At 41.7% G+C, this 16,574-nt stretch overlaps 1 protein-coding gene across 1 annotated transcript in view; it reads right to left on the bottom strand.

Moving 5' to 3' along the window:
• The window catches only part of MDGA2 (MAM domain containing glycosylphosphatidylinositol anchor 2), an 822,856-nt gene extending 807,119 nt beyond the window's left edge, over positions 1 to 15,737 (bottom strand). The window contains exon 1 of the mRNA XM_060004614.1: positions 15,458 to 15,737. Coding sequence (XP_059860597.1) covers positions 15,458 to 15,737 — 280 coding nt within the window. The remainder of the gene's footprint in view (positions 1 to 15,457) is intronic.
• Positions 15,738 to 16,574: the final 837 nt, after the last annotated feature.

The following is a 16,574-nucleotide window of genomic DNA, read 5'->3' as shown; positions in this document are numbered from 1 at the left end:
GCCCACATGGAGACACCCCATATAGGCATTCTACCTGCCAACCAGATGAGGTCTCAGCTGTCAGCCAGAATAAAGATGCCTCCAGATGATTCTAGTTCCTAGATGTCAAGTCACCCTCTGCCTTCAAGTTTTCCCAGGTAAGGTTCCAGAATCTATGGGGCAAAAATAAGCCATTCTGACTGTCCCTTGTGTGAATTCCTGGCCCACAGACTCCATGAACATAATAAAGTGGCTGTTCTCTACCACTAAGTTTGGATGGCTTTTTACAGAGCAATAGTAATTAGAGTAAAGCAATAAACAGCCAAATAGACATAAAGACGTGACCAGTTGACATCAGTCAGCTTGCCATCAGTCACCTCAGTGTTGTTCACTAGGTGCAAGAAGAAAGCAGCCACAGTGAAAAGTATGGACACTATGCATATATTAAGTAGCAAAGGCTCCCATTCACAGAGGCTTATCAGCTACGACTGATGCTAAATGTCCAACCTACCAGTAAGAGAGACCCTGACATACACCATGCCTCAAGGAAACTAGCCAGCTGTTCAGTGGTAATCGACTACATTGGACTCCGTTCAGACATGAAGGAGCAGAGAGTCATCTTGACTAGAATTGACACATATTCTGGATATGGGTTTATATTTACTGCCTACAAGGCCTCAGCAAGCACCTCAATCCAAGGGCTTTCAGAATATGTAATCCACCCAAATGGGATCCCTCATAACACTGCACTGAACACAGGGATCCTCTGAAGAGAAAAGAAAGTACAGCGATGACTATGTGATCATACAATCCACTGGTTATATCACGTCATGTGCCACTCAAAAGCTGCTGATCTGATAGGATGATAGAAGAAAGAGCATCTAATAGAGCAACTTGGGGAGAAGACCCTGAGTGGATCAGGTACCCACCCCCAGGATATAGTATAACCCTAAATGAATGATCATCATGTGGACCTGTGTCCCTAGCAAGTAGAACACACAGGTCCAAGAGTCCCTTTACCTTCACTCCTAGTAACCCACATGGAGTATCTGTGCTTCCAATCCCCATCATTATAGACCCTGTGTGGCTAAGATTCCCGGTTTCCAGAGAGGTAACACATCCCCCAGGGAAAAGAGCAAGAGTCTCAAACTCCTGTGACAGTTGCCACCTAGCCACTGTGGGCTCCTTGTGCAAAAGACAAGCAGGCAAGAAAAAGTCACCTCTCAGGCAGGGACAATTAACCCTGATTGTTAAGAGAAGGCAAGACTGCTATGAACTCAATGTGAGGAGGGAAGAAGACATCAGGCACCCAGGTGACCCACGTAAGTATCTGCTGGTGCTCCCTCCTGATTCTGGAAGCAAACTGACAAATGCAGCAGCTGTGGAAGCAGCCTGAAAAGGGCATAGAGACCAGGATCCCAAGCCCTTCAGCGTCGCTTACACCAATCAGCCCATTAGAGTTGCTAGCTGGGGGTAAGGGAGATCTAGAAAAGGTGGTTAAAAAAGGGATGATGGGGCTTCCCTGGTGGCGCAGTGGTTGAGAGTCCGCCTGCCGATGCAGGGGACACGGGTTCGTGCCCCGGTCCGGGAAGATCCCACATGCCGCGGAGCGGCTGGGCCCGTGAGCCATGGCTGCTGGGCCTGCGCGTCCGGAGCCTGTGCTCCGCAAAGGGAGAGGCCACAAAAGTGAGAGGCCTGCGTACTGCAAAAAAAAAAATTAAAAAAAGGGATGATGAGTATCAGAGTTCAGGAGCAGCAGCAGGGGCTGAAGTTTATCCCGCAGACTTTCTTCTTGTTTGTATCCCTAAGACAAGAGGCCTGCTCTCAGAGGACCAGTTCCCAGAAGGGATGAACTTTCATAAGCAAGCCAATATGAACACCACAGGGGTGATGTCTAGAAGATGTGATGCAGTGTCCAGAAGCCCTTCTGCATGAAGGCATTCATTCCCCCAACGCCCAAGAGTGTTACCTTCTGATTGCTCACAGTTGAGTTTTCTCCTAGGATTTGCCTTTAACCCAAGAGAAGCTGAGATACGTTGCCCCCTCCCCAGGGGCAGCCCACACCCAGTGACTGGTGGAAAAGGGGATGAAAAGGATCTTTATCTGGGACATCTCTGAAGGTCTACCCCAACTTCACAGTACCCCATTTGCTCAGCTTAGGACTCTCCTGTAACTGAATCGCCGCTCAACTTCTCCCCCTGCTGAATTCTGGCTCCCTCCCTCTCTTCCAAGAGCACTCCCTCCAAAACCACCTGCATGTTAATCTGCCTCTCAGTCTCTGACAAGCAGACACCTCATCCTGCCTTGATCCATCCTACTAATTCCCATGACCTGGGCCCAACTATTTTCCTGTAATAGCAATAAATTGATTCCAGCTGATTCTGCCTATTTGGGGGCCAATACTCTGACCAGACTAACTCACCTGTTCCTCCACATGCAACTTCAAATCCAATCCCCCCAGAACAGTACACAATAGTATACTGGAAGTTTGCTTTACTGGTTTTCATTTACTTGCTTTATCAAACACTTTCAATTTGTAGAAATGCTGAGTTTTTCATTAATAATGAGAAAACCTCTGCAATGTCATAATGATTGTTGGGAGGATGACAGCTATGTACAATGAATGAGAAGCAGTCAATAGTTAAGCCACCAGAAAAGATTCTTAGAACAATTTTTAAATAATCTTTAAAAATATCTAGACTTTACCTTTTGTCACAACTAAAGATATTTAAATAGCATTTTCAAGTTCATAAGAATCTCTGTTCCAGCTTTTTTAGACATTTAATTGAATTAACATTAATTGTTAATATTTATAATATCCAATTAAATGATAAACCATAACATAGATGCATCTTAGGTATCTAATTTTATACCTAATCATTAAGACACTATCCACCTTCATCCAAACTAGATCATTGCATCCAAGGTATCATAAAATACAAAAATTAGGAGTAAAGAAAGACATAAAAACAGGGTGCACTATTTTTTGTAAGTATTCCCAGATATATCATTAAATATGTGAGGTAAGAAAAACATACAATCTATGATTAAACTCTTTTGAACTTTGATTTGACCCATCTCTTACTCTATTCCTTTACAAAGGCTTGCAATTTAATTTGAGATTCTTAGGTTGCAAAATACATGATGGCCCACTCCATTTAACAACATTATCACAATTTTCAGTGTGCAGAAAGTCATAGACCACTAGTTTCAACTATCTGGCTTGAATATGAAGAAGCACTCTTTAGAGAAAAATTCACAAAATCGATGTTTCTCCATATTCTTAAAGAGGTCTGACTTTAAAACACAACAATCACAGCACCCAATTATACTAAGAATTAATGAATTCCACATTGTGAATTGTGAATGTATAGTGAATTTCAGGGCACTGCTCTTGCAGCCAGACTGAATTAAGAGTTAAAGTTCTAAAGGCTCAACTGCCTCTGAAAATTTGGGGGGTGGTTATCAGTTAAAGAAAACATCAGCTGTTTAGAAATGCATGGCATCACAGCTGAATATAATACCTTTCCTGTTCTCGCTTGAAATGGTTTCCTATCGAAGCAGTTTCTGTATCAATCACACAATAACCAGAATGGTACAGGGTTATACTATATCACACAATAACTACATTCAAAAAGCATAGGAAAAAAATTACTTTTATAGCCGCAAATGCTGTAGCTAAAAGCCTAAAACAAATCACTAAACTGCACTAATTTGTAAGCTTTGAGGTTTGAGGAACTCCCTGGCAGCTAAGAGAAGGGGCAGAGCTTGCAATCAACTCTCCTCTTGAGCACAAGATTTTCAAGAATAGAAACCCACTGATATGCTGATATAGTCTCCTCAATTAACTCTGCAAAAAGTGTCCAAGCCATACCCAGAGGGAACTCAAGGCAAAAATCAGGCCACATATCACACTTAACTATCAATCTTACCAAGGCCAGTGATTGTTAATCAGCCTGGGGGAAAATAAAGTAGTACAGTTGACAGTTTATTTTTTTTATGAGCACATGCTTCCTATTTTACATGGAGGAATATAACTACTTCTGCAGAATATCTAGTAGAGCCATGTCTTCATTTTTACAGGTCACTAATTATGAATATGCTTAAAATATCCTACTAGTCCAAAAATAAACTATACCAGAGAGAGTCCTCAGTATGGGCATTTTGCTTCTAAAAAGAAAAAAAAAACAATGAAAATTATAAATCATATCTTCTTTTTCCAAGTAAGAAAATTATGATACAAAGTGCTGACATTAGCTACCTATTTCTATTTCTCAGGCAAAAAGCTAGAATTTTTCACCTAATCTGCATTTCAAATATAGACTGAGACGTCACATACATGACACAAGATGATCCAGGTAACTTGCATGGCTTCATCATAGTGGGTATAAACACACATATATGAACATAATTTAATAATACATATAAGAATATATACAAATATTTATTTTCATATACACTTCATATGTGATTTCAAATTCAGCCACCGGTAACTATATGTTAGTTATTTAAACTGTACGAGTTTCAGATTTCTCATCTACTTCATTCAAAGATTAGAGTATGACATAATGTATAAAAAACTCCTAGAAGGTGTGACATATAGGAGGCACTTGAAAAATGGCAATTATTCTATGAAAAAACTACGATATCCTGTGTTTATTTTTCAATGACAGATAGAAAAAGAGAGCAGATAACCCAAGTTAATTGAATTTGGTTTACAGATATATTTTAGAATCCATACTTGAAGACAGATATGCCTTATGCTCTAAATTCCCACTTAAAAAAGAGGAAAGACCAGTATAAAGACCTGACTAATAGAGCAGGAGGGATGGTCTTTTGAGTATGCAAGTGACACTGGGCTTCAAGTGTATATATCACTATAGTTCAGGTAAAATAAACTTCACATGTATTGCTCTTATGCAGCTAAGAAACATTTCTGTCAATTGCAAAGATATAGAAGGAAAAAAGTAATGTGAGTTTCTGAAGGTAATGTTGGAAATTGGTGAACAATACAAACATGAATTATCACAAAAGATATCTAAAAACAAAATGAATGTTAGATGAGAGACTGCATGCCCTGCTGTCAACACTGAATCAGAGTCAGCTTTGCAAGGGAAGCAAGAAAGCCATCCAATTCCTCTTCTAAAGTTCAGCCATGAGACCCACTCCATGAATACACAGATACACCCACATACCCACACACTCATAGACAGTTAATATATATGAATATATATTTTAGAGTATATACATATATACTATATATACAAATATATATGTGTAGTTTATGTGTAGAAAGATACACTTTCTCTGAAACTGGAGAGGGGATTAAACTTAAAAGGTTTCAAAGTACTTCTTCGCATCAGTAAGCTTAGAGAATTAAGGCATTAATGAGTGAGTTGTCAATGACGACAGAAAAGTTAAAACTTAAATGCTTTTTGAAATATCAACTAAAATCATACAATGATAATAGAGTTCAACAGTAAATTATAAAATCACAGGAAGCAGGCCACTTTTAACCCCAGCTGCTGCAACTAGAGGAATGTTTGTTAGTGAGATACAGAAAACCATCAGAGGATAAGTAGCCTCTGAGTAAAAAGGCTGTGGCCCACTGAGAATTATTCTTGTCTTAGGTAAAGAGGGGGAAGTTTCTAAACCCCAATCTTAGCAATATTACAGGGTCAGAATAGAAGAGAGCTGCACCTCCTTAGGCAATTACACTTAGATGAAGCTACACATGACAAAGTAAGAACAAAATTAGCCCAAGATTGAGGTTTGATTAATTGTGAACTTAGACTGAAAACTTTAATATTAATACAGCAGCTCTGTACAAAGAAAGGGTACAGGTAATATACTCCAGTGTGAAACATGAACCAAATGAAAAATGTAAGTAAATAGAAGAATGAGGTGAGAATCACAATAATGGTGTAGAATAAGCCATGAAAAAGAATGAACAAGTTCAGAACCAGGATAAAAACAATAACTATACAACTTCTTGATAATAACTTCACTAATTCTGAAATACTACCAGGATAAGACTGACAACTCAAAAACTACACGTCAGTTAAATCTGTGCATGTCACAGAGTCTACTGTGTGTATATGCTTAAGGTGACATGCTTAGCAAAGCCAGTATTTTTCATCCCTCGTAGTGGGGAAAATTATTCTCAACTAATAATTTTGTTGGCTGTTTAAAGTCTCAAGTAAAGATGACCTTTTGGTTTGGTTACAGAAGTACCTGACCAATATTCCCAACCAATAACTAGCTAATATTCTGACACTCAGAAAACTAGCCTAATGAATTTCTTCCATGTAGTTAGTTATATGAATGGGTATTATTGAGGTGAATTACCTTTCACCCTCAAAAAATAGAAAATAAGTGTTTACCAAGGATAATTAAAATCCATTATATATAAAAATGCTTTCTTATGTATGTAGCTGTTACAGTGTAATGGTGAATAAGGTCCCAGCCTTTTCAGTTAATTCTATAGAGTTTTTAAAATAATTAGGCGACTAGGTGGGAAATAGTCATTTTGGTCACTTTGGGACCAAATACACAATAAACTTGTGATAGCCCCACTTAATTTATTCTCATTTTCTCTGGTTTCTCTGGTTTTATTTTTAAATTATCAATGACTTGTAGTCTCTTACAAATATATCCCTATTTGTATCATTTTTAGATTAGTCTCGAAATGGCAGGACATTGAGACTATTCTCGCTCCTTGATACAAAAGCAAGATTTATACATATATTTGAACACACACATATATAAATATACTCATGGTCATAAGGTTTAGGTGACACTAATTGTCTCTAGAGCTCTTAAATGAGTGGGGATACCAGCTCCCCACCCCCACCATTAAGGAGCAAAAGGAAAAACTCCAGGGTTATATAGATTGAGAGGAGACTAGCCTGAGGAGCAATACCAACCACATGTGCATACAAGATGCAATATCAAATGGCATTTTCATGCACATATTAATATTACATATACTGTTTAAAAATATACCACTTGAGTTATTTTCTGATAGACTGACAGATGGGAATTATTTTTTCCAGAAAAAAATTACTTTCTCCCTGTTACTTCCAAGCCCCTTAACTCTGTTCTGAGAACCAAATGGCACTCCTACTAGGAGGTCCAATTGTTGGACCACCTGAGTATACTTTTTTAAGAAGATAAAGGACACTTGCTATGCAGTCTCCCTCTACTCCCGATATAAAAATGCAACCAGACTTTTTTATTCTTGCTGTTATTTACATTTTCTCTGTATAACAGCCCACTTTCCTAAGAGTTTATTAGATATGGAAACTGAGGGATAAAGAGATTAAGATTTTTTTTTTGCTGCCTTGCACAAGAATAAAAATAAATAAATAATGAAACCACATACCTCTTTTCATAAAGGTAACGCATTCATCTCAGTGGCTGTACATTTGTAAAGAACAACATGATTCTAGACCCACAGTCCACTGCTTCTAAGTAGCAGGCACTCTTAAAAAGCCTTTGAAAAGTCTTTGACCTGAACTCCAAAAGGCGCTGCTATGTAAGTTCAAAGCTCCCCAAGTTTGCGTAGAATTGGGGAGGGCTCAGAATCCTACAGGAACTTTAGAGACAACCGTCTTAACTCCTGATGAGCAGGTCAGGTGGCTCCACATTGCACACACACAAACCTAGGAATTTGGTAGACATAAATATCTGAGCAAGTTCCAGAGTATCACACAGTCAAATTTATTTCACAGACTTACAGACTTTGGGGGAGAGGGAGTTACCACAGGTTAAGGATGGATACATCTTTCTAGTTGGGACAAACTTTGGAGAAATTGCTTAGGTTTAATACTAGACACGTACTGCAGGGTTATTTTCCTTTCTGCCCTATTATTCCTGCAGCTGGGATCTGTGCTTTAGCACTGGCCTATCCTCCCTCTTTATCTATATTACATCAACCTACTTTCAAGTCTGAAACCATGACGTACCAGCTTTTTCAAGTTTCCTCCAACCATGGCAGCTATCAATGCTCTCTCATCTTGCACAAATATTTGTATATTTCTCATAGCCTTATTTTGTTTGTTTTTCCATTTGGCTTTATCTTCTTAATTAACTAGTAAACTCTTTTTGAGTTCACAGCTCTTACTACTTAGTTACATGTTTAATCCATAGAAGTTATACCTTAATTTGCTGACTGAAGTTACCAGAACTTACCCACCATCTGACCAGAAACTGTGTACAATTCCTACTGAAAATTTCTGAAAAGTTGCATATCTTCCTCAGAGTTTTATATCCTTCTCAGGAGACTCGTGGGAGCCTCCCCCTCTTCAGTAGGAAGTGGACCCAAGGCAAGGCCTGGACCAAATTCATAGCTCCACTGAGAAATAACAAAGAGAATGCCTCAATGTTTAACCTGTGCCTATCTCTCCTTAAGTACAATCAATTGGCAGGTAGGATAATCTGGTCCACTGGGACCATAGGCTCTGTTTAAGAATTCCTCGTCTATCTTTCCCTTTCAGGAGAACAGAAAAATCTCCCTGAAGTTGTCATTCAGTCAAATGGCAGACATTGTTTTTTCTTCCTCTGTTTGACACACATGAACAAGGTTCTATTTATTTCAGAAATAAAATAGTTTGCTGTTTTGCTATTACTTAAAGGACAGATATATTCTTCGAATGGCTTTTCCAGGCCAGCATTTGATTTCCTACTCACCTCACTGAGATTTCACTGCCCCTTGTGCTGTCCTTTAAGACTGTGGGAGGTCTAGCTATGAACCAACTCTTCCTCTTTCAGACATATATGATTCCCTTTCTACAGAATCATTCCATTATTTTTATCCCTCCCATTCTTATTCCAACAAAACAGGACAAGAAATATGCTGCTTGCGGATATGGTAACATGTCACATATTTGACCCCATCTGCCAACCACACAATAGTCCTTGGTATAGTTTTGACGGGGAATAGCAAGAAACTGATGTCTCCTATTTTTATGTAAAGTTATAGAGGTAGCATACTAAAAGACAGAAAGAAAAGTTATGTCATAATTCCTAATACCTTTGCTCCTACCATAATATGTCTTTAATTGGTAAATTTATAGTAAATGTGTGATAGCCAAAAAAAATGTTCCTAACATTTGAAATCCTTTTCTATGACTGTGAACTCCTGGGGAAAGTATGATTTAGATTATGAAATGGAAATCATCTTTCTTACTGAATTCAATCAATTACATCAACAGGAAAGGAAATAAGTGTTTTAAAACACAAGACAGAAATAGTATCTTGGAAATAGTATCTTGGCATTAGTATCTTGGAAAAGTAGTAAGAAACCAATATAAGAGAGCTTAATTGGGATCAGTTCAAGGTCATATAAGTTAAGTAAAAAATGGAATTGTACTGGTATAAAATGGGAAATAACTAAGTGCACGATCCAATAATGGAGATGAGGGATTTTAGCAAGGTGACAAAAAAATATCCATCCAGTGAATAAGTCTGGATTGTGGAAAAAAGAGTTGTGAAAGAAATCTCACGAATAGGATAGGACCACCATCAGAGTAGCATAATATAAAGCCATTGTGTCATAAATTAGTGAGATGATTTAATGCCATCGTAAAGTCTCTTCTGACTTTATGATTTTACAGGGCCAAAAGTTTATTAATTGGATTTGAAAATAAAAATAGGATACAGTGGCCTATAAATGAAATCATTTATTCATTCTGCTCTAAGTAATATTTTTACATTGACAGTCACTGAAGCAAAGAAATGAAATTTCATTTTGAGGGACTATTCAGTTAACGGCAATTACAGTGAAGCTAAAAACGTTCACCCTATTCATACTTGAAATGAATTCAATATAATACTTTGCTTGCCCTTCCAAAATAGCCAAAAGGGAAAGTAAGATCTTCCCCCAATTCAACTGGGAGCTGATAGCACATTCCTTTAGTTCACTGCAGCTGCCAAGAGCTCAGTTCCAGGACTAGGCGGGTATAACTGACTGTTTGCCTTTGACTTTGTGGGTTTCGAGTCTTGGGCCCAACTCTTCCCAAAGCATGAGGACCAGGCCAGAGAACATGAGTGATGAATTATCTCAATAGGTGGAAAGCAACCCAAGATCACGGTTCCTAACACTGTGTTAAGACATAACCTGAACCCACAGGCTCATGCTATTAGTTGCATCCCATGAGCCCTACCCCAATCACATTACAACAGTACATTTTAAAAGAATACAGAGCACATTTTTTCCGGAAAACCTGTTTCTCAAAATAGGTTTAAGGTGGTTTGCCTTACAAAACAAACACTAAAATAATTTTACAATATCAATAAGAAGAGCTGGTATCAGAGACAATAAAATTAAGCCAAGATAATGAAGATCATGAAAAATGCCTTTCTTGAATTTCTTTTATGACATCTATTCACCCTCACTGATTTGTTCTCTAGAAAATGATTCCTCAGGCTTAATGTTCAACCTGCTCAATCTAAAGTACTTAATAGCCCACTTAGGGACTTCCCAGGGACAAACAGGACATGAGCAAGTAACACCGTATAAAATAATCTGCTCATTTGTCATGCAAATTCTCAGTAACACAACCAGTAAGGACAACCTTGAATGTGCAAAAATAATCTCAAGATACAAAGGACAGCCCACTCTTCCTGTGATGGTGACCAAAGTGGTGATGATCCAGGGTACGTGTGTGTGTGCGTGTTCTCGTGTGCACATAGGGACAGTGGGGCAAGGAGTGGGAAGAGAGAAGGTTAAAGCTAATTGCATATGACAGAGCTTCAGATTTACCTTTTTTTAGCAACACTCATTAAAGTCATCTCCCACAGGCTGACACCCTAAATATGTGTTCAGTCAAAAGCAGAATCTGATCACAGGGTTTCTCCAAACTCAAACAGGACAAAAATCACAATTCAATGCACCTTGGGATAATTTTGCTGTGAGGATGGAAACATCCTGGGACTGGATGTAATGGTCAACTGACCTCCCAGAGCACTCTGATCCCTTAGGGTCAATCTCTACATTTAGATTCAACCCACTGACAGTCTGAAAGATCTTCCAGATCCTTCCTGTCTACCTTATCCCCTGGTTCTCAATTCCACCAAGTCTTTTCTGTCATCTACTGCCTGGGGTGTCATTCTTAAAATTTGTGAGACTAATTGATATCACCTGAATTGAGAGAATACAGCTTGCTAATTTGTCATACAGATGTGTTGATAAACTTATTCTATTTATTGCTTCTAGCACATCCTGCAAGCTATTTATGGGCAGTTCATTAATTATTTTAGGACACCAAGTCATTGGTAGATTTGGCTCCCATTACAAACTATTTAGACATAGACTTTTATTTTGTTTTTCAATTGCAGTGGGGATTTGTCCTGTGCTAATGCAGTTATAATCTTTTATTAGCCTCCTTGGAAATTAAGGGTATAATAGGTCAGAAGTAAAAATACAGTGTGTGTCAATGGAGCAGTTTTTTCCTTTTTAAGCAAGACAGCTGTGAAGTTTACAGGAGATATGATTCTCAAAATTATGTAATTATCAACAGGTTCTCTAAAAAACACAGTTAAACATCCACAGAATAACTTACAAAGAAAACTTTCAAAACTAGGAAAATACTTTGGATCACTCAGCTCTAAGTATTGCAGTCATATACACCTAGCTGGGGTTTACATTGTGACCCTTGATGCTATGTTTAATCAGTTATCCTAAATGTAATGCAATGGGTTTAGTGCAACAAAATTAACAATGCCAAAAATGGATACCAGTTCACTGTTCTTTAATGACTTCTTGGTTTTCAGTGACGTTTTATAGTAAAAAGAAAATTAAAATAAAACTTTAAACTTCCAAGATTATTTTGAGGAAAAAGCTTGAATACCAAAATTTTTTTTAAATTCAAAACGGGAGAATATAAAAACTTAAGAAAATTGATTTTAAAAACTACACAGGGAATTCCCTGGTGGTCCAGTGGTTAGGACTCCACACTTTCACTGCCACGGCCCCGGGTTCAATCCCTGGTTGGGGAACTAAGATCCCACAAGCCTCATGGCATGGCCAAAAAAAAAATTATTAAAAAAATTAAAAAATAAAAACTACACAAATATAGATATCTACAGGGAAAAATGCTATTTTTAAAAAGTGTTTTTTAATGACATCAGAATCATTGGTGGAGGGTAGACAGGCAGATATAAATCAAAAGATAATCTCCCTTACCCAAATGCCACATATACACAAATCTCAGCTACTGTGCAGTAAGTCTGCTAAGCAGTATTCCCGGATAAATGACAGTAAGTCCCTAGGTCTATAGCAGAAACTTTTATACTTAAGTAGTGCACACGGTACCAAGCTGGTCAAACACAATAGGAAGAAGACTACAGTAACTCAAGACAATATAATCTATATATTAAAACAAATAGTCTCAATTACTTAAAAACATCTGAATTTCATGCTCAGAATTTTCCAGGCTAGCAGTAGAAGAATGAAGGGCTGACTAGCTATTTCAAGGAAGAAAGGTTACAATGATATATTTCTAAATCATGTAATTAGTTTTAGGCTACAGTGAAGTGATTTTGCCTGTATTACCGATAAAATAATGTTATTTTCTCTTGAACTTACCTACTAGAAAACAATATTAAGAAATAATACTTTGTGTGTAGCACGAATGGTTTTACATCTGGCAAACACAGGCAACTAAAGGGTGACAGGGATACAGACTTATGCTAGCAAAGTTCCTATCTAGGTCTTTGAAGTCTCTGTTTATAATTGCACTGCTTTTTTAAAATTAATCATCTTCCAGACTCCTCATGTAAAATGTTCAAAACACACTCTATAATCTTACACTAACTCTTATGTCTACGTCCTTCTTACAGTTAATCAATATTTTATAGCTAAATAAAAATAAAATCTTCTCTTCCCCATAAATGCTTCCACACACACACAAAAAATAAAACTACTTCAGGTTAAGAAAGGTCATGGTTTACAAAGTCAAAGCAATGAAATGTGAAGTTTTATCAGTGGTTCTCAGACTTTAGCATGCATCCTAATCATCACCTGAGGTGAAAAACACAGAATGTGGATCCCAAACTCTGAATTTCTGATTTAGAAATCCTGGGAGGGGTCAGAGAATTTGCATTCCTAACAAGTTCCCAGGTGATGCTCATACTGAAGGTTGCGGATTCCCACTTTGAGAATCTAACTTCTGTGATTTGTAAGACATATTTGAAAAGTAATATATAAATATATTTTTTCACTCACCTGATAGCTATGACATTTATAACGACTAGAGATGCTGACTAATTTTCAAACAAAGCCAATTCTACTCCTAGCTAAGTGACTAATAACCACATCAATAGTAAAAGAAAAAAAAAACACCACCACCTTCACAACGATCAGCTCAGTAGCAGAAATGCCTTCCCCCTTATTGTTAAGCAGCAAGGCCCAGGACTGTTTTGATGCAATTGTTCTCTACTTGTCTCCACTCCTAAATCTTACACTTTCCCACCGCCCAGCATGAGACTTACCAGGACAAACAATTTGAATGACAAACAGTGACAGAAAAATGGAACCCTTTCTAATCCAGACAGTTCCAGAACATCCCCTACCCACCACCCCGATTTTTCTCACTTCTCATTATCTCCTACACACACACATTTTAAAAACAAAACAAAAACAAAAACTCTTTTTATTTGAGCTAATCTAACCAATGGGAGAGAAATAAAGACTTGGACAAGCAGAGTTCAGACTCACGCGAGAAGGTTCCATCTTATCTGCAGCACTCCTCCATCCCTAGAATCCCAGCCACTCTCAGCTGCGGGACACCAGACTCCAGCAGAAGTCAAAAGAGCACTAAATGAATTCCTGCTCTGCTCAAGGCCTCACCTCCTGCCATCAGCCAAGCGGTTTAAGCCAAGAGGTTCAAGACCTCAGCATCTCTCCTACACACACCAGCAGTAGCGGTACCAGCACCACCACCACCACCAAGAAAGCTCGCTCTCATTTGGGAAAGAGGGAGTGAGGAGAGAGGGGAAATTAAGATGCTTAGAGGTGGGAGAAAGTGAAGATCTCTTGGCCAGAGCCAAGGAGGGAAGTAGGAAGACAGGCAAGGGGAGTGGCCGATGAGGCGAAGCAGAGCCCAGTGCTCGCCGCTCCTGACACTCTCCCCACCACCCCCCCAGCACCGCTCAGCCCTGGACAAGACACCGCGGAGAGAGTAAAGGCAGACCTCTCGCCTCGGTTCCCAAACACCTGCCCACTGCGCACTCCACGTTCCCAGAGAGTTTGAGGACTCAAGGTCCCCCTGCATCCGCGCCCACTCCCAAGTCACTTCTAGGGTCTGCGCTTCCACGAACACTCATGCTCTTTGCCCGGGGCAGCCGGTGCCTAGCACTGCAGCGCTGGGGTCCCAACCCCGAGGGAGACCAAAGGCGGGCTGCCAAATTTCCAGCACACAGTTTCGCCGGATGTCGGCCCTAGCCTGGGAGCTGTGGGTGAGTCTCGGCTTGCTGTCCCCTCAAGGGCTGTTCTCTTAACCTTCCTACCATACCTCGAGAACACAAAAGTTATTTTTCCTTTGTAGCACCGCCTGCTTATCCCAGGAGAAGACTCACATTTGAGCCAGAGGGTGTGTGTGTGTGTGTGTATCTTTCAGTCCCGAAAACCAAGGGTGCCAACTGCTGACAGGCGAAGGAACCTGGATTGGCTCTTGAGGACTTAAAAACATCCGAATTAACACGTTCACCCTTCTCTCCGTCCTAACCCTCCCAGCCCTGCGTTTTCCGGAGAACTGAGATTATGTTCCTGTTGCAGCGAGCTAGTGTCCTGCCCCGGAGCCGAGACGCGCAGACTTGGCCGTCCGTTCATTCATGCATTTGCTCATCCATTCACATAAACATGTCCCTTAATTGTGTCTGGCACCGAGAATCTTGCCTGCTATTTTCCCCTCCCCAAGTCAGTGCTTATGGCAGCGGTTGGTGCAGAACGCAACTCGACTGTCAACCCACTTCCTGAGCTGGAAAGTCAAGTCAAGCAGGCATTCAACTCTCCCCACGCCCCCCCCCCCCAAAAAAAGGAAAAGGAAAAGAGAAGGCTGAGACACGGGGCGGAGAGGAATGGGGAGCTCACTGGGGTCACATTCGAAGCTTCCCTTTGGAGGAAACCGCGGCACCGACACCAAGGCATGCAAGGAGCCAAATCATTATTAAATCAAAGACTGCTAGAGCTCGGGCCCCCAGAGAGGATAAATCAAGTGCAAAGCCACTTATTCGCACGAGTGCTGGGCTGCCGGCTCGACCCAACTCCGAGCCCGAGCCGAGGCGCTGGGAGAGCGGCTCGCAGCCCGATTCGCAGCGCGCTCTCCGCCTCCTTATCGCTCCCAATAACGTGATGAAGTGGAAATCAAAAGCCACGCCGGGAGGGGCCCCGGAACGGCGCGAGTCGTGCATTTTCGCTCACCAGCCTATCTTCCCTAAGAATGCAAGGTCACAATAGCGTCGCGATTCCACTCACCGTACACTCCTTGGCCAGAGATCCCCTCCAGGAAGACTGTCAGCAGCCACACGAGACCGTACACTAAATCCATCTTCACGTGAACATGAACATATCCAGCCCAGGGGGGACGCAGCGGGACCTTCTGGAGGCCGGCGGCCAGCCGGACGCGCTCCGCTCGCTCCCCAGCCGAGCCGAGGTGCCCGGGAACCGCTCGCGGAAGGGGGAAGCGCAGTCCGTCTGTCTTTCCCCGGCGGCGGCCGTGAGCGGAGCGCAGGAGCCCCGCACACCCCACACTCATACACACACACACACACACACACACACTCCCACAACACAATACCCTGACACAGACTCACACGCACGCCTCACTCACACTGGGCGCCTGGGAAAATCGCAGACGCCGGGGAGGAGCAGGGGGCGTGATGGGAAGCGGAGCCGTGAGGCGAAGTGTTCTTCAGGGGAGCGGACTGGAGTCTTCGCAGCTGCTGCTGCTGCTGCGGCGGCGGCGGCGGCGCGCTGGGCCGGCGGCGGGTGCTGGCGAGGGGCCGGGTGTGCCGAGCGGTGCGAGCCTGACGCGGGCAGCCAGGGAGCAGGAAGTGGCCTCTGACTCGGGGCACCGAGCAGGGGCTTCCTCGCTTGGGTTCGCCTTTACAAAGTAACTCGCGAAGGTCCCCGGAGGAGCGTCAAGCGGCGGCAGCGGCCCGCCCGCCCGCAGTCCGGAGCCCCCAGCCCTGCTGTCTTGCCTTCCCCCATTCCATCAGTTGCCATTGCAACGCCAATCCTGTTACACGATACAGGCTCGCATCGCCGAGCGGGGAGAGGAGGAAGAGGAGGAGGAGGAAGAGGAGGAGTGGGGCGAGGGGGACGGGGGTGGGGAGGAAGGGAAGGGAGGAGGGGTAAGAAGGAGGAGAGGGACGGACAGGGCGCAGAGTGTGAGTCTGGAGCTTTCTCGGGCACCAGCCTCAGCCGCCGCCGCCGCGGCCACCTCCACCGTTCTCCAAAATAGCCTTTAGCGCCACGCCAGCGAAGAGGGGGCTCAGGCTGGCCGCACCAATTCCGGGAGCCGAAAGCAGAGTCCAGGCACCGTCACTTGCAGGAGACGGAGAATGCCAAGCAGAGAGCGGATCGCACACAC

This window comes from Delphinus delphis, chromosome 2, assembly GCF_949987515.2.
Source record: "Delphinus delphis chromosome 2, mDelDel1.2, whole genome shotgun sequence".
Classification (NCBI taxonomy): domain Eukaryota; kingdom Metazoa; phylum Chordata; class Mammalia; order Artiodactyla; family Delphinidae; genus Delphinus; species Delphinus delphis.
This window is presented reverse-complemented; position numbering and strand designations above follow the sequence as displayed.